The sequence below is a fragment of the Cyprinus carpio genome, chromosome A4 (assembly GCF_018340385.1).
Source record: "Cyprinus carpio isolate SPL01 chromosome A4, ASM1834038v1, whole genome shotgun sequence".
Taxonomy (NCBI): Eukaryota; Metazoa; Chordata; class Actinopteri; order Cypriniformes; family Cyprinidae; genus Cyprinus; species Cyprinus carpio.
In genome coordinates, this window is record NC_056575.1 from 17125739 (window position 1) to 17150070 (window position 24332).

At 34.8% G+C, this 24332-nt stretch overlaps 1 protein-coding gene across 1 annotated transcript; it reads right to left on the reverse strand.

Moving 5' to 3' along the window:
- Nucleotides 1-1012: 1012 nt before the first annotated feature.
- Nucleotides 1013-19535, reverse strand: LOC109069666 (sodium- and chloride-dependent GABA transporter 2-like). Its single transcript, XM_042736798.1, has 16 exons — nt 19469-19535; nt 18854-19075; nt 17986-18120; nt 17657-17797; nt 16545-16650; nt 15889-15951; nt 14318-14447; nt 11223-11399; nt 6203-6339; nt 5973-6097; nt 4853-4965; nt 4628-4759; nt 4450-4552; nt 3716-3816; nt 3111-3257; nt 1013-2143 (listed from the first exon to the last, which is right to left on the reverse strand). The coding sequence occupies exons 2-16, from the start codon at nt 19050-19052 to the stop codon at nt 1982-1984; spliced, it is 1971 nt and encodes a 656-aa protein (XP_042592732.1). The 5' UTR covers nt 19053-19075; nt 19469-19535; the 3' UTR covers nt 1013-1981.
- Nucleotides 19536-24332: the final 4797 nt, after the last annotated feature.

Consider the following 24332-nt stretch of genomic DNA (forward strand, 5'->3'; position numbering starts at 1 on the left):
TAACTAGTTATATTAACTGCCTTATATTACTCAATACTTTCTCGTTTAAGTACAATGTAATGCATGCTCTGGAAGTGCATGTAAGTACAATGTAAGTTCATTTCAGTTAAATTTTTCCAATTCATGAACTTATTCATTAGCATTTCATTAACCAGTTGTGTTGACTAGATAATCTATTGCAAGTTCATTGGATTCCATGTGTTCTAGAAATTTAATTATTTATGCTATTTAGAACTGAATCAACACTGAACTGACCTCAACTGAACAATGACACTGTTGTTTTTTTTTTTTTTTTTTTAGAGCTGCTTTACAGCAAAATTGATCTGTGTTTGCATCATTAAATCATTATTTTCCTGTTCATCCCTGTAAAGCTGCTTTGGAACAATCTGTATGGTATGAAGTGCTATATAAATAAAGGTGACTTGACTTATGCAAGTAAACCGGATTGAGTTATTTTTGGACTATCAATAAATGCTGGAATTCCTATTCAATAATAACACAATAGTGTCAAAATATTGAGCTATAAGGCTGATAATTAACCCTAAACTCTTGACAAAGTCCAGAAACTGGTTCACTTGAAACATCCTAGACACTCCTCCCTTTGAGAGCTGCTCCCTAATTGGTTCCCCAGAGTATACTCCTCCATTAAGCCCACCCCCTTGTGCTATGACAGGCAGTGACAGACCCTAAAGCCATCACATGACAGTATCTATTGACTGAATGTCCCTTCAGATTACATGGATGAGAGGCTCAGATGAGAACATTATAAAGACTGACTGGAAGAGAAAGACAGATAAAACTCCCAGTACAGGAATTGTGATTTTTACTAATATTCAAGCAATATCTTGATTGTGCACCTGCATTTAAAATTGCTCTTAGTAGATCCGTTTTGGAGTTGCAAATTAGAAGTCTGCTTACTTGACACATAATATAATAGTAAGTTGTCCTATACCTGTAGCAACAAAGAATGGACAATTTGAACCAAGTTTTGAAAAAAATATATTTGGAAAAATAGAAGAAAGAACAGTTTTAATGTTTTAATGTGATAAAAATAACTCAAAACCTACATTATATTTCAGAAATGGGATAGAAAAGTGGTATAAAGGAGACTTTTTAAATATATAAAGAATAAAGATTCAGTAGTTCTGAAGAATGGTTCAGTCACCAATATGACACATTTTTAAAAAATAAACAAAAGATCTGTATGTATATACCAGAGAGAGAGAGCAAGAGAGAGAGAGAGAGAGAGAGAGAGAGAGAGAGAGAGAGATGATGATGATGACAAATGTAAATGAGACAAATTATCACATTGGCACTAAAATTAAATCTATGAGTTCTCATAGAGTTGTGATAAATATCATATATAAAATTAATTATATATAATTATATATAGTTGCTAATAACTTTTTTTTTTTTCCTAAGCTGCACTAACCCTTAATTTGAACTCATACAAACAGTTTCATTTCTTCTAAGAACATCAGTACCCTTAAAGGGATAGTTCACCCAAAACATGAAAATTTAGCTGTTATCGTCAGGAGCCACGGATAATAATTTTCCTTGATATGCTTCTTTTATTCTTACAAATGGGAAGCCACTGATTTGCATTTTATGAATCACCAAGGACCACGGTTTCAGCTAAAAATGTCTTCACTATTCTACTGAAGAAGAAAAAGTCACCTACATTTTGAATGGCCTGAGGGTGAGTAAATTAAAAGAAAATTTTCAGTTTTTTTGGGCGAACTATCCCTTTAATTATGCATATTAACACAGTCAAATTTCCAGCTTAACCTAATTTTGTTCATTTGACATCCTGAGTTATATGTATTTCACGTGAGCAATCTTATACACTGTAATTAAATGCGTTGTCAAGTAATCTAATATATAATTTATATTATGATTAACTCATTTCTGAAGTCAAAGATATTATTTAATATAAGGTCCTATATATAATAACCTAAAAAAAAATCAGCGTTTTGCCTTCTCAAACTCCACTGGTGTGTTCTTTGTTTGCTTTCTCTTCTCCATCTTCCTGAATGTGTCGAGATCTCTGTGGTTTAATGATTACGCGATTAAACAGTGTGAGGCGTGGACTGTTTGGTCGGAGCTGCTTCAGGTCACTAGAGGGGGTGATGATGTTACGACCCTGAGGAGATGGAAATGAGAATGTTTCATTAATCGTACAATAAATATCCTGAAACTACATGACATGTGTTTGAAAAATTATGGGTTGTTATAGATCGCAGTAAGGTTCCAGAAGTAAACTGATTTAGAGTAATTACGTATTGTGAACAATTAACTGGTTTTTAACAATCGCGTATAAATATTTCAAGATAAACCTACCATAGGCTCTGAGGTTGTTAATATTTGCTTCTGTAGAAGTCAACATGATTTCAGTGCATTTTTATAAAACTGGTCCATTAGCCCAATTCATAATGAAGATCTACATTCATCACAATCTCAAAGAAAGAACCACCAATCAGAGAAGACTCTGTAACCATTTAAATGTAAACCCAAGCAAAACATTACTATTATGTGATTGATATAATATAATATTATATTACATTATATTATATTTCCATATTATTATTTTTTGTTTGTTTGTTTCTAGTTCATTCAAATATGTACACTGCCCTTACATATATATATATATATATATATATATATATATATATATATATATATATATATATATATATATATATATATATATATATATATATATATATATATTATATATATTTAATTAGTGTTTGGAATATTGTGATCAAGTTGGTCGGTTTAGTTCATGATTTAGAACTTTTTATTGAGAATATTTTTTTTTTTAGCCATCACTAATGAGAAATAAATGGGGGAAAATACTTTTTAGAACCAAGACAGCTGAAACAGTATGTGGTCACTGTTGAGTATTATAAAATCCTACTAGTCAAATTATGGTTTTCTTTTATTATACAATGTTTGCACACAGAATTATGTGTGTAAGTGTAAAAATTACAGTATCAGTATTTAACCATGGAAGGCAGATGCTGTGACAGATGGAATTGACTGAGATGGGATGAATGAAGACTAAATGATGAACAGATGGGTTGGATGGATTGATGGGTTTCACTCACCCTTCCTAGAGAGATGAATGAGAAGATTGGGATGCAGACCATAGGAATGACTGTGAGCAGAGGTGCCAACTTGTAACTCCAGTCTGGCACAAACTGATCCGCTGGAGATACTGATTTACTACCCAGCAGGTTATAAAGCAGAGTAGCCTGAGGGGGAAAAAAAGAGAGCAAATTCCTGTACTTCCAAAATGTATACTGAATTTGATGAAAACCTCAATTCACAATTGTTCATGAAATCTGTTCAATATGAAGATGCATAAACTTCACAAAATACATACAATATCATGTACATACTACATCCACCATGTTGATGTACTTTAAAGATCTTGAAGAGCCTGAGCTATGCAACACTGGCCTCAAAATGACCACTGACTCATTGTATTCTAATCATTGTAAATTACATATGGATAAAATTGTCTATAAAAAGAAAATAGACACCCTAGATTAATGATTGGTTTGAAAGAATGGATGTATAGCTGGATGGCCAATGAAACACTAAATATTCATTGGTGAACTAATGAGAGAAAACAATGCAGATTTTCCAACGATAAACAAAAACAGTTAGAGAAGAGTGAGAAAGTGCTAGAGACAAAATGTGAACTCACTGCACAGATGAGAGGGGTAATGAAGAGCCAGCAGTACTTCAGCACAGGGAATGGTGCGTATCCTATCATATCCTCAATGTTGTCATAGAAACGGTTTGCACCTGCAAACCAGCCATTTGCATGACATTTTTTTCTTGTTTACCTTTCTCCCATTTTGAAAATATATGCCTTATTGCAGTTTTTATACACAGTAGGCTATTAGCTTTTTGAGTAGCAAACCATAAACTCCATGGGGAGTTTTGTTAGACAAACTATAGGGCTAAAAGATGAACTCACTCAGGTTAAACTAGTTTAATAATATGTCTATGTTCAATAACCATACATAATAGAGTCACAATTTATGAGCGGTCATATTTTAATATGTAATTACATAGCAATAATTATATAATACATAGTAATTACATAGTAATTATTTGAAGTAAGTTTAAAAAAGTTGTTTTATTAAAATAATAATAATAATAATATACACTATAAAGAATGTTTTGTCAGATAAATTAACTACATTTACTTGATGGGTTGGATGGAATGAAATGAGTCACTGTAAAGCAGTATTCACAATCCATTTTACTTCCATAATGTGTCAAAGAGAAACAAGATATTCATTAAGAATAAATAATAATAATAATAATAATAATAATAATAATAATAATAATAATAATAAAGGTTTACATGCTTTACAGCGTATTGTATGTCAAATACTGGGAATTTCACAGGAACAGGTTAATGTCTCTTACCATACACCCATGCGACAACAATTGTCTCAAAGCAGGCGATAAAGAGCAAGTTAGTTCCACTTGGGCCGTAGGTGTCCATCACAGTAAACAGATGGAATCCTCCCTAAAACATGGCATGCAGTAAAAGTTAGAAAATATCTAATCTCTTATATCTATCTATTTAATTTTTTCTCTTTACCTTTGTGATGAATGGCAGACCCAGTAAGAAGCAGATGACGGCGATTAGTAACACCAAAAGCTCTCGCCGCTTCCTTAGAACTCCAGGAAATAGGTCAGTAAGAGCTGTGGCTAAACTCTCCACACACACAAACCAAAAGACATAAATATAAACCTTTATACATGTAGTGAAACCTAAAGACTCAAAAAATATCAGAAAATATCATGTGAGGTTGAAGAACCGTACCTGGCTGTCAAGACCCAGAAGGAGTACCATAAAAAAGAAAAGAACAGACCAGAACTGGGGTCCAGGTAACAGAGAGAGGGCTCTAGGGTATGCTATGAAAGCTAATCCAGGACCTGCAATAAAAATAAAATAAATTAAAATAAAATAAAATAAAATGAAATAAAATAAAATAAAATAAAATAAAAAAATTTCATTAATGTTGCATAACTTGATTATTAATGCATTCATCTTAATAATAGAAGAAAATATTTTTCATTAAATGTATTTATTTTATTCATTTAAGTATATGAAATATTTTATGCATACATTACATTTTACATTTTTTATTTATAAATTATTTTGTGTCCAACGTAGAATTCAGATATAATGTACACAGGCCCCAAGGGTTGGCCTGAGATGCTCTCTTGTGGTGGATAGCAACATTGCAAGAGATTATGATAGTACATAGTCAAAGGTGGCCTTGCTTACAGTTGGATTGGCAATTCATCCTGAAAGTGTTCAGTAACGTTCAGATCTGAGCATTGAGCAGGTCTTTCCCACTCTATTTTTTATTTTTTGTGCAAAAATGTGCATAGAGGCATAAAAGTCACTGGGCTCTTTGATATGCCTCATTGCACTAAATGTTTGTTAAAGGAGATTGAAAACAGCATCTGTAACCCATTAATTAGAAGGCAGTGTCCACATATTTTTTGGCATGTATAATGTAGAACCATATACGAAGCCCCTTAAAGGGACATGGTAATGGAAGAAAATGAAATGGGAGGAAAAATGCAGATGTTTTATGAGTGGACACAAATTTTGCTGAGGGAATGTATTTTTTTTTAAGAGAATGCAAATGTTTTGTAAGAGAATGCAAAGTTCCTCAATAACACAATACTTTTGCGAGAAAAACAAAAAAACAAAAAAACAAACAAATGTTTTGTGAGAGAACACAAAGTTTCTTGGGGGAACACAGTACTTTTGCAAGCAAATGCAAAAGCTCTGAAAGATAATTTTTCCTCCCGTCTCATATATTATTGTTCCATCACCACGTCCCCTTAGGGGCTCCTTTCTCATAAATAATGTAGTGTACTACATTATATCTAGACAGCTTATAGAGTCTCATCATAACAATATTTACCTGATGATGCTATGTCTTCCATGGGTAAACCTAACTGATGGGCCATGAATCCCAGAACAGAAAAGACCACAAATCCAGCAAAAATGCTGGTGGAGCTGTTCAGAATACAGAGTGCTATACAGTCCCTATGGAACACAGAATATAGAAATAACAATAAATGAAGAAATGCTGATAACTGTGATATGTTTCAATGGGAGGGGAGCAAAACATTAATGCAGGAGGTTACTGACTTGTAGCAGTCATTGTTGTATTTGTTATAACTGCCCAGCGCTGTTAGGACTCCTTGACACACTGCGTAGAAGAAAATGAGTATTGAGTGAAACACTTGAGTGACTGCTTCAGGAAATGAGTTAAGGATGTGAAAATGCTATTTATTTGAATTTTGGGTGAATTTGACCTGGACATTTCTTTATGAGATTCACAAATTTACAGTAGACATCCAGTTTTGTTTGTACTGGATTGAGCAATGCACTCCTCTAATGGGCCTCTAGTCTGCACATCTGGTTACTATAAGCAGGGTTAGAGGGCTGACATCCTCCAATTCAGTTTCGTAATGCTAGTGTTTATTCACTTTTCCAAGGCTGTATTTGTGCTCTATTCTTATGTACTCTTTATGCTTGATTCCGTGTTCTCCTTTATTTGTGTAGGGTTGTTGTGTGAGTACATGGTCTCTGAGAAGACAAGGGAAAGTAAGAAAGAATACTAAATAATATACATTTTTATAACTTTATATTGTCCTACAGCAGCACCAATAGATGCAGTTTCACAGGAAGGCATCATAATGCCTCCCTTAAGCTCATTGTGTTCTCATTGAGGTCCCAAACAGGGGTGAAATAGTAATTTCAGAGTTAGAATTAAACTAAATCTGTCCATGATTCTGGTGTATACCGATCTTCTTCCAAAAATAAATAAATAATAAAATAATAATTAAAAAAAAAAAAAATGCCTTGAAGAGGGGCGGATTCTGGGTCATAGTGCTAGTTTATAATAAACACAAGAAAGCTTATAGTCTCTATAGTTTAACACTTTCATTAATTTAAAATACTACTCCATATAGGGAAAAAAAAAAAAAACAGGCATGCCAGCTACTTACTGACCTGATGCAGACACATATAGCTGAAGCTGACGGATATTGTCTTGGTCTGGAGCAGTGGCGAGGCCAGAAATTTTGGAGTGGTTGGGAGTTTTTAAATTTTGGTGGTGATTGGTGTTTTTTTACATAGGTTATTTTACAATAGCCTACATGAGAAAAAAATAGGGATGCGAATTTTGTGTGATTTTTGTGACCGAAATGACTTTAAATGACTGAGGATCATACAGTACCAGATTTTAATGTATGATGGCCAGTTTTTCCCCTGTGACTATTTAAAAAGTAGGTGAGTGTATGATGCCTAGTGTTTTAAAATCTGGTCAGATTTTAAAATGTGATTATTCCAGCATGGAACAGATTTTAAAACGCTGGTCATTATAGACATTATGGACCTTGTTGCAGATGCATGACAAATGAAAACAATATGTGGTTCAAAATCGGCTGGATGGAATCAAAATCTGAAGCTAAAAAAAAAAGATCGGGAGTATAACCATCGTACACTGCGCAATTTTCAATTAAATCTGTCGACTCAAATCTGCAGACTGGCTCTGACTTTTGGCAACTATTGCGTGAACTTCTCCAGACTGTAAATCAGGATAAAAGTTGTGTAGTGTATTCCAGCTTTTAGAGTGACATTACATGCTGCTTTGAAAATCTAACAGTTAAAAAGTTCCCCAATTCAGTGGAAGAAATGTCTGACTTGACAACCCTGCATCCAAAACGTACAAGCTGCAAAAGTCAGATTTCACTGATGATCCCTCGCAGGGCTCTAATACAAAAAAACGCAAACAATGATTGGTGGCTTTAGAAAGCAAAAGCCGAATCTTGGACATTTTGGGCGATTTAAAAATGCCGGACACATTTTTTTTTTAGGTCCAGAAAGAGGGCATGTCCGGGATAAAGAGGAGTATGTAATGTATGCAGGATTTTTCTTCTTTCCTTATTTGATTGGGTGGCCCTTATGTAGCCTCGCCACTGGTCTGGAGTGAGATAACGTAATATGAAAATGAGTAGGACAGTCTCAAACTGCCCAAATGGCTCTCAATTAGTGTTCTGCAGTTCCACTTTTCACCACAGATTTACATTGTAAAATTTGTAGGGCGCTGTTGAGTTAGGGAAGACACCGGCACAACTGCCCCACTTAGTATAATTTCACATGCCTGCCGAAGCTTGCAAACAATTTTAATATATCCTGCACACTTAAAATTGTCAAGAAAATCCAAAAAATATTTGTTGCAGAATGCTGAACACATTTACAGTTTATTATTTATTCAGTTTATATAGAGGTCTGTGATTTGGGTGAATATTTTGGTGGGGCTCTGCCAGGCAAAACCAATGTTAATTGCAGGAGGGGAATACTGAATGGAGGACACCCTAAAACAAACTATTGTGATTCTTGTTTAACACACAATTCCAAGATCTCTTCTATGTTGCGTCCCTGCATGGCCTCACTTTTCCAGCTGCCTAGTACAATTCCAACAAACATATTTTTTTACACCTCCCTACAGTATATCCAGAACAAACCCTACAAGACAAATGTGGCTCCCCTCCAAAAACCAAAAGCACCTCCCACGCAATACATTGCATTTTTGCCTCATTTTCTCACCAATCTTTACTTTGTTTTGCAATGAAAGCAAAGAAAAACCCTCTCTAAGAAAAAATGTTCTCACTTGCATTGTGAAACTGCTCTCACAAAAAACAAAGAAATTCTGTATAAACTCTTTCAGAAAACAAAAGTTACATATTTTGGTGTCAATCTGCATCTGTTATTCTATGTTTAGACCCAGTAATAGCAGCTATGCCTGAGGCTCAGAGAAACAAACCTCCCTGTCTGGAACCATTACAAAGTCATCATAGTCAATGAGTTCTTAAGACCATTAATAGGTCATTATCATAGAAACAGAATGCTCCTTTATGGATTCCAATCCAGCCAGACCACCCGCATGACCCAGATTTACACATTTGGACTTTTCTAAACATGCTACATGAATAAAACAGAATATTTACTGTCTTACGAGTCATCACAGTAATGTACTATTCCATGAATTAGACATAACATGAAAAGAACATGACAAATCCAACTATACAATTTTACTTTATTTTTATTATTATTATTATTATTGGTGGCAATTTTACTTCAAATTGTAATTCAAATGTACTTCAAATTTCAAAATGTGATCTGCATCTGAAACATCTTTCCGTAATCTTCAGTTTTTTCCAATTTACTTTTGAATCCCGATTCCCATCCAACCACCTGCTTTTTATAGATCAGGCAATCGGGCAAGTTTTGGTATATATTTCTATGCCAAAAAATTGTGTCTTGAAACCATAAACCACTTTGTCACACTAAATAATTAAAGTACGCTTGGATCTACACCAGATCAACAAGAAATTGTAGTTCCCTTCCCATACGTCACTCGTACTGCATCGCAGAAGCTAATGGGGGAAACTCCTCTTTCTCAGAAAACTGAAGACTTTTTCAATCACGCAGTGTTACTGTGTAAGTTATTGGTTATTGGTTTGTTTGTATATTGAAAAAATGGCTCAGTGGCTGTGCTGCAGAAGTGTATGGTGGTGTGTTGAAAAAGGCCACCAGAGCCCGCCAGAATGGGCGGTGCCATCTGGCTATATAAGTGGGCATTTCGCCATAGGATCTCAGATCAATTATCCTTTAGCAATGACGATCTTCCCTTCGCTGGCCCTCTGGACATGAAGACGTCTGCCATAGAAACGCCTCGCTGTGGATAGAAGCTGCCTTTTCCTCTGTGCCTTCTTGCTGTTTTCGCCTGCTCTTTGAGCTGCTTCAGCGACCAACACAGATTCCAGCTAGTCCCCTGCTGCCATCCAGGTGAGCCCAAAAAAGCAAAATTCTCTCTCTGAAAGAGCAGCGGCGTTGCAAATACAACAATGGTGCACTGCACAAAGGTGATGGCCACTCAGAGTGCGTTTCCTGCCTGGGTAAGTCACATGTAGAGGCCGCTCCGACCGAGAAGGATTGTTCACAATTCGTGAACATGAGTCTCGCTACTCTGCGCACTCAGATTGCTTGCTTTTTAGAGAGCGAATCTGCCCCTCACGCCCTCTCCGCCTGGTGTGAAACCCGTGGCATGGAGCCAATAACATGTGATATATCTGTGATATTGTCCTCCTTACAAGAGCTATTGGACAAGGGCTGCTCCCCTTCCACGCTCAAAGTCTATGTGGCAGCTATAGCAGCTTCCCACGTTTCTATAGCCGGACAGTCAGTGGACCGGAACAACCTAGTTGTCCATTTCCTAAGGGGATCTAGGAGTCTCCATTCGCCCCGGCCCCTCACGGTCCCTACATCTGCCCATAGTCCTGAGAGCCCTCAAAGGCTCCCCCTTTGAGCCACTACAGTCTGCGAGCTTAAAAACACTGTCACTGAAAACCACTCTGCTGCTGGCACTAGCATCACTTAAGTGAGTAGGTGACTTGCAGGCTCTCTCGATAAGCCCTGTCTGTCTTTGGCATAACGACTTCAAAGTTGTCCTAAAGCCAAGACATGGGTATGTCCCTAAGGTGCTCTACACAACCTCAATGAGTTGAGCCCTCTTGCCTTTTGCAGGGCTCACCCTGCCCATAATTGGTCCCTCTGAGCCTTTATTGCTCAAGGCCAGTTCATATCAGTCGTTCCTCTTTCATGGCATGGCGGGATTGTATTTGTTTCCCATTAGCGTCTAGCAACCCAGTATGACTAAAGTATCAAAAGGGAACATAGAGATATGGGAACGAGTACTGCGTTCCTTGCCATGCCATGACACTGCACGACTCAGTATTGTCGCTTCAGTCAAATTTACCTGAGATCCTATGGTGAAATGTCCGCTTATATAGCCAGATGTATACAGGCTCCGGCGGGCTTCACCACCATAGGATCGTGCAGCACTGCTGCCGAGCCATTGGTTAATTTTTTAATCACTGCACGAACCTCTGCATTTATACTGCGCGATTGAAAAAGTCATTAGTCCTCAGAGAAAAAGGAGTTTTCTCCCATTAGCGTCTAGCAATACAGTACCCGTTCCCATATCTCAGGGAACCCAGGATACGTAAGTAACCGAGTACGTTCATCCAGGTATCTTTGGGATGGTCATTTCAGCATACTATATTTGGGACTAATTCTAACATCAGATATTATTAAGGGCAGATAGCATGCAAAACGGGGAGTAGGTATTGTGTTCACTTACATCAGGATTAGAGAGTTTACTGATATCAGGATACAGATAATAAGTAATTCCAGTTGCAGCTCCTGGCAGTGTCACTCCTCTGATGAAAAGGATGAACAGCATCAAGTAGGGGAACGTAGCAGTGAAGTACACAACCTGCGAAAGAATGATGATACATACATATCATGTTAGTTAGGGTGGCCGTACATCCTCTTTTTCCAAGACACATCCTGGCCAGGATTTCTACATTGCCTAAAATATCCAGGTTTTGGCTTTGTTTTCCTGTTTTCATACTTGCTGTAGGTAATGATCGAAAAGTAGGCATTGTACATAATCGACCAGTCATGCCCGAGAGAAGGTGGGATCTACAGAGAATGGTCAAAGTGATGCAAATATGCGTACATAGATGTGTTTGACTTGAAGCTGCCCTGCGCAGATTGATCGCTGTATGACATCAAAGTACTGCGAGAGCGATTCAAAAGCATTAAGGAGACGTCTGCTCTCTATAGCTCTCGCGGTGCTTTGATATCATACACCAGTTGGTCTGTGCAGGGCTGCTTCAAGTCGAACACACCTATGTACGCATATTTGTATCACTTTGACTGTTCTCTGTAGATCCAACAATCTCACGCGCCAAGCTTTGTCGATAATGTAAATTGCTCAAACTACTTTTCAGTCAGCACTTTCAGTAAGTATGAAAACAGAAAAACAAAGTCAAAACCTGGATATCTTAGGCAATATAAAAATGGCCAGGAAGTGTCCGGGAAAAAGAGGACATATGATCACCCTATGTTAATTGACTTTTCTAAAATATCCCAGTCCCATCCCGATCTTTCAGCAGTGTTACATATATAAACGAGATTCCCACAGACTAGCAGCCACATGCAGAAAATAGACAATTAGCCATTAGCGCATTAGCTATTAACCGCTTAGCCATGTTCTAAGCAACCACTCAAAACACCTTAGCAAACATCCAGAATGCCACAGAAACCACTCTGAACATTAAATGGATTAGTTAATACTGGGAAACTTCAACATTACATCGGCACATTTTTCACAAATAAGTTCCATGCACATTTCTTCTGAAAAATATTGTTACTTAAAATGTTCTCTTTTGTTTACTTTTTATGTAGAGATTGCAGGTTGATATTTAGCATTTTGTTCAAACTAGATTTTCTGAGGAAAAAAGTGAGTGGGGCTTAAAAGTAAAAAGCTAACTGCTATTATTATAAGGTGGTATGGGTGGTTGCTAGTACTGTATGTTGCTATACAGTTGCTAAGGTATGCTGAATGCATGCCTGACAGCACACATATGCAGAGATGTCTTTCATTATAGTGTTTTAGTGTGGAAAATCTATTTTTCATAGAATTTGCATCTGCAATATATATTTAAAATGTTTTCTGTCTGAAGTTAAATAGACATTTAAAAAAAAACAAAAAAACAACCCAGGCTCTTTACAACCCATGCCTGTGGTGACATTTCTTTAAAAAATTATTATGGTGCTACTTGCATGTTGAAATGTCAAGTAAATGGTGCTAAAAGCATGTTCCGTTTATCTGAAACAGATGAACTTGAAATTGGCAACAGTTTATTACATTGGTTGTTATATGTATCACAGCAGTTTGGAAATTAAATGTCCCATGAGTGGTGTCAAAAAGTTACTAGTGTTTGAAAATAACATACTACCCTAAACCTAACGGTACTTATTGTTAGTTAATGTAACAGGAATCAACAATGAACAAAACATTTATTACAGTATTTATTAATCTTTGTTAATGTTAGTTAATGAAAATAAAGTAATTCATTGTTAGTTCATGCTAATTCACAGCACATTAACTAATGTTAACCAACACTTTTGATTTTAATAATACATTAGTAAGTGATGAAATTAACATGAACTAAGATTAATAAATGCTGTAGAAGTATTTTTCATTCTTAGTTCATGTTAACTAAAGTAGTTAACCAATGTTAACGAATAAAACTTATTGTAAAGTGTTACCAACCTAACTGATAATGTTAACAATAGCTAACGTGAGATTAAAAAAAGCTATTTAAGGTTTTAAGCTCCTTATAATTCATGTTTCATGGGAATTTTACCTTAGCACTCCGGATAACAACCAGCTATACTAGGTGAGCTACAGAGCAAGTTTACTACTTTAGAAATGTCACAAAAAAAGAAAAGCCTGGTTATGTGATGCAAACATCAAAATGTTCTAGTTTACAAATCATGCACTATGGTAAAAGTGTTTTGAGATCAAAACATAGTATTGGGCAAGGAACTGTGTATAAAATAAGTCTACATTAATTAATAATTAGCCTTGTAATCATTATCGGTGTATAATAATAATAATTTAAGTTACATTTGTTGGTGTTTTACTGCACGTGATAAAAAAAGCTTTTTAAAAGCATTTTTAAAGCTTTGCAAAAATCTTCGTGGTGGAATATTTTCCATTTAGCCTGTGTTGAATTCTTTAAGATGTTTATGATTTAGAATGTATGTATTTATGATGTTTAGCAGATATTTGTCCACAACAGATGCTTTCCAGAAGTGTTCTTTAACAAACATCATGGAAATATACAGTATGTGTGCTAACTGAAATGTTGCTACAGTATGTGCTTGGTAAGACATTGATTGCTAGTTGTTTGCTAAGCTGTTAAGTTAGCATGCTGCTATGTAGTTGCTAATGTAGTTTGTTGTTGGTGGTTACTGTTTATATGCGGCTGTGGTGGTGTTCTAGTGCTCTGTTTTAGTGTGATACTACCATTAGATCGTGTGTGTGTGTGTGGCTGCTAACGGTTGCTAAAATGGTTTGAATTTAGAATGTTACTATTTGATTGTAAGTGTGTTCTGGGTGGTTTCTTGGGAATTGCAAGGTTGCTAGAGTGTACTGGTGGTTGCTCAAAAGAGTTTATAGGAAATAAACTAGATAGATATTGGTCCCTAAACATGGTTCAGGTAATTCACTGTAAGTCTGTGGGTTTTTACAGTGTTTGTTTATGATAATTACAATTATGACATTTTTTACTCTTGATTATTTCATTGACAGACAGATGTGCATGAGTATCAGCTGACCTTGCCTGTGGTCTTGATTCCTTTAAAAATGCAGAAATAACAGATAACCCAAGCCAAAAGAAGACACATGGCAAGATCAGCATTTACAGTCCCCAGACCACCACTGTTTGCCACCCGCAACATACGATGGCTGAGGGTACACACAAAAATACACAAATATTATAAACAGCACATTTTCATTTTAGTTTCATACATGTCAAGACTCAAAGTTTTAGATTTCTTGTTTTAGGATAAACCTAGGCCCACAGTCACAAAAATACCCATGATGGATACAGATGTATCTTTGCTATGATTTAGTTGTGTGGGTTTTAGTTTAAGAAACTACACAAACTATAAACATGTTGTTTTCATTGAATTCACTGGCTCTGTGGTTCAGCCCAGGTTTCTCAATATCCCATGTCTTCCTGATGAAACACTGAAAGTCTCTGTCTCACAGATGTTGGATGTTTTTCATTTTCCCCCACCCTGTTAAGGGTAGGGGTTATCTAACTCATAGTCCAGGACTTGGAAGACAACTAACCCTAAATTATGTGAGTTTTCTGACATTAACTCTTTCCCCGCCATTGATGAGTTATTTCGTCAATTAGAAGACAATGCTTCCCCGCCAAAGACAAGTTTTTATAGTTTCTAAGAGTTCAAATTGTTTCTAAAGTAGCAAGTTCCACAAGGGAAATGTGCAGTTGATTTTATAAGGATGAAAGTTATAAAGTCAGAATTGCATGACATAGTCTAAATTGCATGCTATAATGTCAGAATTGTGAGATGTTAACTTGCATTTCTGAGAAATGAAGTCAGAATTACAAGATAAAAACTCACAAGTCTGTCTTTTTCTCTCAGAATTGTAAGATATAAACTCGCAATTGCAATTCCGAGGAAAAAATAAAAATAAAATTTTCTTACAATTGCTAGTTTATATCTCGCAATTCTGACTTTATTTCTCATAATTATAGTTATATAGCCATATTTATAACTCGCAATTGTGAGTATATATCTCACAATTCTTGCTTTACAACACGCAATTACAATTTCTGACTTTCTAACTCATAACTGTGAGTTTATATCCCACAATTTATATCAGAATTGCAAGTTTATTACACACAATTCTGAGAGAAAAAAAAAGTGAGAATTGTAAGATGTAAACTCACAATTATGGGGGGAAACAAACCCTAGATTTTTTAGATAAAAAGTTGCAGTTACTATTTTTTTTTTTTTTTTTTTTTTTTTTTAGTGACGGAAACGGGCTTCCATAGCCATTGCTGCCTGACACTTAAAAATTACAGTAACCTGTAACTTAATGTAATCATCATAGGCTAATTTGTAAACAAACAAACAAATTAATTAATTAACTGGTTGTTCTGGGTGGTATCTAGGGTGTTGCTGAAGCCAGCTTTGTTTTTCCACTGGCTGTTACATCTCACACATAACATAAAAGTTCGAAACTGAATTTTAAGAATCACAGTTTTAAATTGTAACAGAGTTTTGAGTGTAGGTTGATGAGATTCAAAGAAATATGTGGCACTAATGCATGTACTAATGTATGAAATGTTTAAGTAGCAAATGATGTAACTTACAACCAGTAGTCTTGTTCTGGGGAGATCAATTTAAAAGGCAGCCATTCGGATTCATTTTGATAACTGATGAAAGAAAGACATAAAGAGAGCTTTTCAAGGGCATTCTTTTCAAACAACAGCTGTTTCTGTGTTGTGATAAGTTATAAGCTTGGTCTTCCTATTTCTATTTTGAAACACTCTGCTGAAGAAGAAGAAGAAAACAAGCCTAATCCAGTCTTAATGGTTTGCTTGTCTTAGCTGGTTTAGGATGCTCTAGTTGATTTGCAAATAATGTTTTAAGCTATTTGCTTCCTGCTGCAGACAGTAAAACACAAAGCTTATAATATGAAGAGCTGTGTAATATTAAGTTTAGAACATATACATAAATTAATTTCAGTAAACTGTAAAAACTTTCTATATAGGCCTTATTTAAATACACCTACATCTGTCTGTGTTCTTTTCGTTTTTTCTGTTTGATGAGTCCAAACAAAGAATAAATACTTCTTTTTAAATGCATTACAAAAGGGTCTTTGTTTAGGCAACTTTTCCAACAAATCTGTTTGCAATCATCTAAAGCCTGAATCCAAAGAACATCTTCCATGACCCTGTAAACATCCGGGAGAACAACAGACGGTACAAGTGTTTTGATTTTGTACTCTGTTGTTAAGTGAGATTACCTCATGCTGTAGTTGTCATGTTTATCCGTTTCATTGTAGAGGAAAGACCAGTCAGTGTCAGGTCCGTGTAAACCTGTGTAGGTAACACTTATATTGTGGCAGTTAACTGTTGATAAAATGAGAGATCAAAGTAAAAAAAAAATGAATAAAACAAAATAAAAATGAAACTTCTAAAAATCACTTCTAATTACAACTTTGTATCTTACATTTACAAATTTACTTCTCATAATTTAAACTTGGTTGTTGTAATGTTGTAACTTTATTTCTTGTAATTGTGTCTTCATATCTCACAGTTGCAAATTTATTTCTTGTAATTGTGGGTATATCTTACAACTGCAAGTATTTCTCATAAACTGACTTTATTTCTTGTAATTGTGGCTTTATTTCTCTTTGCGACTTTATTTCTTGTAACTTTCAACTTTTATCTCACGATCGCAACGTTATTTCTCATGATTGCAACTATTATTTTGTAATTGCAACTTTATATTTCTGACTTTTTCCTCATAACTGACTTTATGAGACTTTATTGACTTTATTATTGTAACTGAAACTGTATTTCTTGTAATTGTGACTTTATCTCACAAGCCCCATATCTCACAATGTGACCTTGTATCTCACAATTTGAACTTTATTTTTTAAAATGTGACTATATATCTTAAAATGTGACTTCATATCTCATAATTGAAACTATCACAATTTTTATCATAATTGCAATTATAAATCTTACATAATACAATATCTCACAATCTGAATTTATTTCTAAATTTGAACTTTATCTCAAGATGAACTATTTTATTTTTATGCTGATGCGAAACAGTCTAAGTCTGATAATTTAGAAAAGTACTAATTGTCCTCAAAAAAACAAACACAATGTGAAGTATTTCTCATGTCTGTAGCACAAACATTACAGGATGAGCTACAAACCAAAAGTCTGAAAAATCTCTAAGTGTGTACAATAGTGTGATGCTTGTCTAAGCAAGAAACAGTTATTGACATTGTTAAGATTCAAAGCTGCAATGTTTGTGCCACTGGGCAAGTCTGAAATTGCCTGACAGTTATTCAGTATTTTAAGCCTATATGAATAGTGTTTAAAATAATACATTATTCCACACCTGTATTCCAATAATTGTCACAGGAAGTCCAAGGCAGAGTACTCCAGAAAGAGTTGAATAGATAAAACAGAGCCCAGGCCAGGACCACAATGTAATATATATTCAGATAAATCACTATAACTTGGGAGGCAACGCCTACACCTGTGAACAAAAACTAAACAGTGAAAGAAATGCCACATGTGTAAAATAATAAAAAAAGAATACACACTGTACTCAACAATAAGCTATATTACAGTGCATTTAATTCCAGCAATTCACTACATGGACTTATTTTTTTATTTTTTTATTTTTTTTTCATTGTAGATCCATTTATATTAAGCATAAGTCACCTTCAAATATGGGGCAGATTTTTCTCCAAGCAGTGATGCCCCCTTCACTAGTGTATTGACCTAACGCCGTCTCAAGGAAGAATACTGGGATCCCACAAAAGAAAAGAAAGATGAAATAAGGGATGAAGAAAACACCTAGAGAGACCATAATAGAAATGATTTAGTTATTAGTTACAATCTAGGGTGAAATTCTTGATTCCATTATCTTTAAGGGTTTTAACAGAACATAGCAATAACATATCATTAAATAAGCAACGTTATACTATAGCTTCTCTTGATCACATTTGAATAAGGAGCTTGAGGGTAAACGGTTTGATTTAGATTGTTAATGGTTTTGTTTTATATTTTTTTTTTTCATTTTATTTGTTTAACATTTTTTATATATATATATATATATATATATATATATATATATATATATATATATATATATATATAATATTTGTATTATTTAGCTGAGAGACGCTCAGATAATAGTGGCAAAATAAATAAATAAATAAAAACTACAAATATAATAATAATATTTAAAGCACAAATGGATGAGATGAGTTCCCTGCCAAAGTTTAATTTATTGGCATGGGGATTTGAATAAACCCCTAAAGTATGAGAAAAAAAGAAAAGAAAAAAAAAGGTCATTTCGACATGTGCTTGAGGAAAGAAAGCCTTGATTTGTAACAAAAATTGCTTCTGAGCATTGCAGGAGAACACAGTGGTCTATTGACTGAGTTTGGGCTTCAGTTCTGATGTGCTGAATCTTAAAGGTCAAATCCATATCTCTTCGAGGTTTTTTTCTTTATTTCTTTCTATTACATTTCTTCTTCAACAGTCCTGATTTCCAACCCTCTCTCTAATAAAAACTTTCTCTTACCACCTCCATTTTTGTAGCACAGGTAAGGGAAGCGCCACACGTTCCCCAAGCCAATAATCTCTCCAGCCATAGACAGCAGGAACTCAGTCTTGTTGGCCCATTTCTCTCTGGCCTCGGGTCTCTTTTCCTCGCTCCCTTTCTGGCCGTCTGACTCCATAGCTTCCCCATTAGCAATGCCTCCATCTCTAGTCTCTGCCATGGTCCCTTTCTATATTTATATATCTGTGAGCAGTCAGTTTATTACAAGTTAGCCAATTAAAAGTCCATAAGCATGCAGAACAGTAAGTCTGTGAAGTTGCAACTTGCAAATAAATCTTTTTTATTTATTTATTTTTGTTTTATTTCAGTTGAATTAATGCATCACATGTGCTTAAATTCAGTAAAATAATTAACACTTGAAACTTTAACATTCAGTGTAAAATGTGTATAAGTCTCCTCAGACAAACTGTTTGTCAATAAATAACAGATAATGAATGTTTACATTAAATTATTTAATTAAAAGCATAACCCAAAGTTAAATTATTTAATTAACTGCATAATCCAAAGAGAAAGTATACATACCAGAAATAGCTCGAAAATTGATAAATAAAATATAATTTTAAAAAAAGAGCTTACCAAAGTTTGTGGACAGCTCCCTCACATGCATGCGCAGAGTGTCAGAGCTGAGTGCAGTGTTCTCGAGTGGGCAGATCGCGATAAGTGGGGGAGGGCGTGACGTATGGGGTATCATGTAGCGCTACAATCTGGACTACACGCCATGTGAAAATATTTTCTCGTTTTGTTCAAGCATTTGTGTACTGTACATATTATACAAATATTATTACAATCATTTCCATAATATACAGTAATTCATAGAATTACAGTGTTCATTGGATTGGACAAAACAATATTTTGTGCATTATATTTTCATGATGTTTATCAATTTTAATTTTGTTTCATTTTTTATTTTTTATTGTAAAGCTATGGATGGATCGACAGATAGATAGGGACTGACGCTGAATTATATGATGTTTACGTCTGACATCTGCCGTTGGATTGAGGAATAGCGCATTCAAAAACTGGAAAGAAACTCAAACATGCAAAGCATGTTTATAATTAAGTGGTTCCCATTGTCGCTCTTGATTTCACGTTATGTAAACTAACTCTAGCCTCATGGCTACCTAAAAATCTTAAATGGCTGAAGGTAGCCTATTAATTAAGTACTAATAGGCTACATAAGTATACTTGATATATGTATGTATGTTATATCAATACAGCGTTACATGTATTTATTCATTTGCTTGTCTAATGATGAATCTGATAATGAAGAGATAATACAGTACCATTATTTGTCTGGCTGAGAATCTACCTCAGTTCTAAAATACTTTATCTCCACTTCAGAATATCTCTTCCAGATGCAAAGGTGTATATTCTTCTGTTTTGGTTAGGTATTATATATATATATATATATATATTATATTATATATATATATATATATTATATATATATATATATATATAATATATAATATTATATATATATATATTTATTTATTTATTTATATATTTATTATTTTTATTGTATTAGTTCTTAGTTTTCTTAGTTGTGAGGTTATTGTCGTTGTTTTCGGAGGTAGAGCGAACAACAACCACAACCAGAGACTGAGGATAACGATGCCAGTAGCCTATGCAGACAGGACTGATGCTTCCACGAATTTAGATCAATTCAACGTCATTTTTCCAAAGAGGAAAAAGGCTTTTCGAAAGGTATAATACATTAATACGGTTAAATACTATAATCTAAAATAAAAAATGCACTTGATCATTTCACATGTTTGTTGAACAAATGTCTTTCATGAATGAGATCGCGACGACCGGTGAAAGCAAGTTAAATGAACTAGATGAGTAAAATTTGTAAACAATCTGATGCTGGCTTGAGAAAGTATGAAAGTGTAAAATATTTTAAATCGACAGATTGTGTGACGTTTACGTCACCATAAATAAAAAGTGTAACTATATTTGATCATATCATGATCATTTCAGCATGTTATAGTAAAGAAAATCTTGCTTGAATGAGATCGCGACTTGTGGAATCAAATCATAACAATATTGATGCAGGCTAGTTATTGATGAAAGCATGTTGTCATGCACTTAAAGGTGGCTGTAGATGGTCCAAGCCTGTTTGACTTCTAGGGTGACCACCTGGCAGTAGATCTGTTGCGGGACAGTGGATGTGATTTTGAGGGACATTGCGGGACACGTGTGAGACAGATATGTATCGAAAAAAAGTTGTAAATACAATCTTTTGATGCTTGCAGAGCACAAACACAAATGCTTAGTGGAACGTTTACCAAATCTGTTTCGCCAATATTCTAATATTACAGTTTTAACTGAGGGTGATTTTCACTGCGTGAGAAAGTGGACATGTGGCGTGAGAGTGTGAGAAAAGTGTAAATTTCATGAGTCTCACGCTGAATGCGTGAAAGTTGGCAGCCCTGATTTAATCAGTATTTACACAGTAAATGTACATTTACAACTTGTTTTCGTAGTGCTGAGCAATGTTGCCTTTACTAAAAGCATTTAATAATTATATATATATTATATATATATATATATATATATATTTTTATTTTTTTTGTTGCCATTATGACGCCTTGTAAAATAGCTTTTACTTTACCAAATTATCCAGAACAAGGGCAAGTTTGTTTTCTGACAGGGAACAAGGAATCACCCGCTCCACATTTTGATCGACAGCTGTCATAGCCTCTTAGTGTTTACTCTTTTCTTTACAACCATCCCAGACAGCAAGCGGTTTCGGCCCAGATCCGGCCCACATCTGGCATGCATGGATTTCATGCGGGCCAGATGTGGGCCAGATCTGGGCCGAAAAATGTCTGTTGTATTTGTGTGAGGTGGACTACTTCTGACAAAGCGCTGTTAAATAGACTATAGATGAAACTACGCCTCAAAATGAGAAAATAAAAAGCTTTCTTAAAAGGCAAAATAACTAATGTAAGTTTTCTTAATATGACAATTCATATTCTAGTCAGGGATCCGCACTCGCTTAATCTTCTTAATTACTTTTCGCTTTATTTTAATTTTGCAGCAGAGAGCAATCGAACGTTTCGGCAGCAAGCCTTCTTCCGTGAATCAAATCTTAATATGACAATTAAAAACCCACAGACTGATGAAATGCAGGACATTTTCTCAAAATGCGACGTGGAGGACAAGGGGTGAAAATGCTGTGCGGTACAGCGCAAAGCGGGACAGCTAGCTAGTCATCCTATGACTTCTGTATTCCATCGAACAGAAAAGGAGAAACGCTTATAGAAACCCAATTTCTGCCATAAAAAGGTCATGCTTTGGTAAATCATAATTATGATAAACATATCATGCATTTTGGGGTATTAGGTAGAAATTATGACATAAAAACTGCCATGTCAAAATTATAAGAAAACAAATAAAAAAATAAAATAAAATTATATAGCCTATATATATATATATATATATATATATATATTTATATATAATATATATATATATAGCCTATATATATATATATATATATATATATGCCTTTTTATCTCATAATTCCAATCGTTACACACACACACACACACACATATATATTAATTTTATTACCTTTTACGTCACACTTCCTTATGACCTAGTTTCTCATAATTCCAACTTGTTATCTCTAATTATTGGATAAAAGTTGTGATTATGAGATAACTTTGTCATAATTGACTATATTATAATTCCAAATATGAGCGTATAGAAGTTAAATATAGAAAGTCATTATTATGTCTTATCTCATTATTTTGACGTTTTAGCTCATAACTGATTTTCTTTTCTTTTTTAAAATTTAATAATAATGACTTAGTATGCCATAATTTTGATAATATTCATGTATAATCAAAATTATATGTAATATACCAAAGAATGATTTTGTTTTTCTAATGTGATGGAATTTGACTTATTGGAATAAAACTTTGCAGTTGCCTTTTCTGCTATTAGGGTCATTGTGAGCATATCAGTACTGATTTGATTTAATTTTGATTTGTAATCATAGATTACATTTTATAGAGAACATTTTATATTATATAAATTCAATTTCTGTCTTTACAGGAAGCTATTTTGCATGTGACCGGAGGTATTCAAGCAAGTTTTGTCATTCAACTAGCAAACACAACTTTATCCTACAGAGACATGGTCTAGCGCCCCCTGTTTTTCAGAGCGACCCACCATACAAGTGCATGTTCCTGGCACAGGTTCTAGTTGGGGAATATACACTGGGTCACCCCCAGTACTGCAGACCGCCTTCCAAAGACATGAGCATTGCCAACTTTTTTGACAACTGTGTGGATGACATGATGAGCCCGAATATCTTTGTTATATTCGACAGCAAGCAGATCTTTCCTGAATGCCTGACTGAATTTTACTGAATTCAAAGACCAAAAGAAAATTGTGAATTTTCAAAAGAATGAACAGTGTTTTCATTCTAATGAACTAACTGTGGTTTAGAGCAGAGTACTTAATATATGCATCATATATTCAACATATTTAAGATGAATATAAATACATTTTAAGTGTAGTTGATTGGGTTTTAGAATTGCATTGTTAAACTAAAACTATGTACTATAAACTATATCAACTTTGAATATACATTATTTTGTATATTATGTACAGTACACTTTTCACAAGCTCAGTTTTACAGTTGATCCAAAAGAAAGTAAAAACTCAAGATAGAAGAGCTGAGTGAATGTAGCCTGAACTCTGTGGCTTAGAGTCATTGTGCCAGAGATGCTGTAGAAGGACACAATTCCTGCACTGTGATCCACATACACTCCTATTCTAGAGCAGCTGGGTGGTATGGGGTGGGGGGTATGGGGAGTTTAATATGTTTTTTTTGTTGTTGTTGTTGCTGTTTTTTCTCTTTTTTTATGATAAAATGAGCAACTGGACAGACTACAGAACAAACTCCATGACTGACGAATGAATCCAAACACGCACGTTTTTTCCTACCTTCCGATGCTCTTATATGATACTGATATAGTGACACCATGACCACTCCATTCAAGTTCTCAGTAGCAGTGTCCACACACACTCTCTCTACACAACACCTGAAGAGTATGGTCAAATCTATCTAAAATATCAGGATACTCCTGGATTGTGCCAGTGTCAGCAGCCATTCCCTACAGACAATATAATCAAACAGCTTCAGATTTCAGAGAGGATCATGTGCACATACATTGTAAGAACTCGTCCCTTGTCTTGGGGTCTGGGTTGGGAATGATCTGGATGTATGATACTATGGAAACCACCAGAGATTTAAAGTTTGATGATTTTATGCAATTGCAAGCACTTCTACCTCCTGTTTGCAGAAATCCTCAAGTTTCTCTCTAAGCAGGGAGACAGATTTTGCTACATAATCAAAGGAAAGTGGAGAAGAGGGAGTGATGGGTACATCTGTAGATTCGAGAGGAACAGAGAAAGACTG

Coding starts and splice junctions, on each gene's coding strand:
- LOC109069666 (XM_042736798.1), bottom strand. CDS start 19,052: ATGGCAGAGACTAGAGATGGAGGCATTGCTAATGGGGAAGCTATGGAG. Junction 16,651..17,656: donor TGACAATTATTGGAATACAG/GTGTGGAATAAT, acceptor TTTTATCAACAG/TTAACTGCCACAATATAAGT. Junction 2,144..3,110: donor CATTCATCTCTCTAGGAAGG/GTGAGTGAAACC, acceptor CCATCTCCTCAG/GGTCGTAACATCATCACCCC.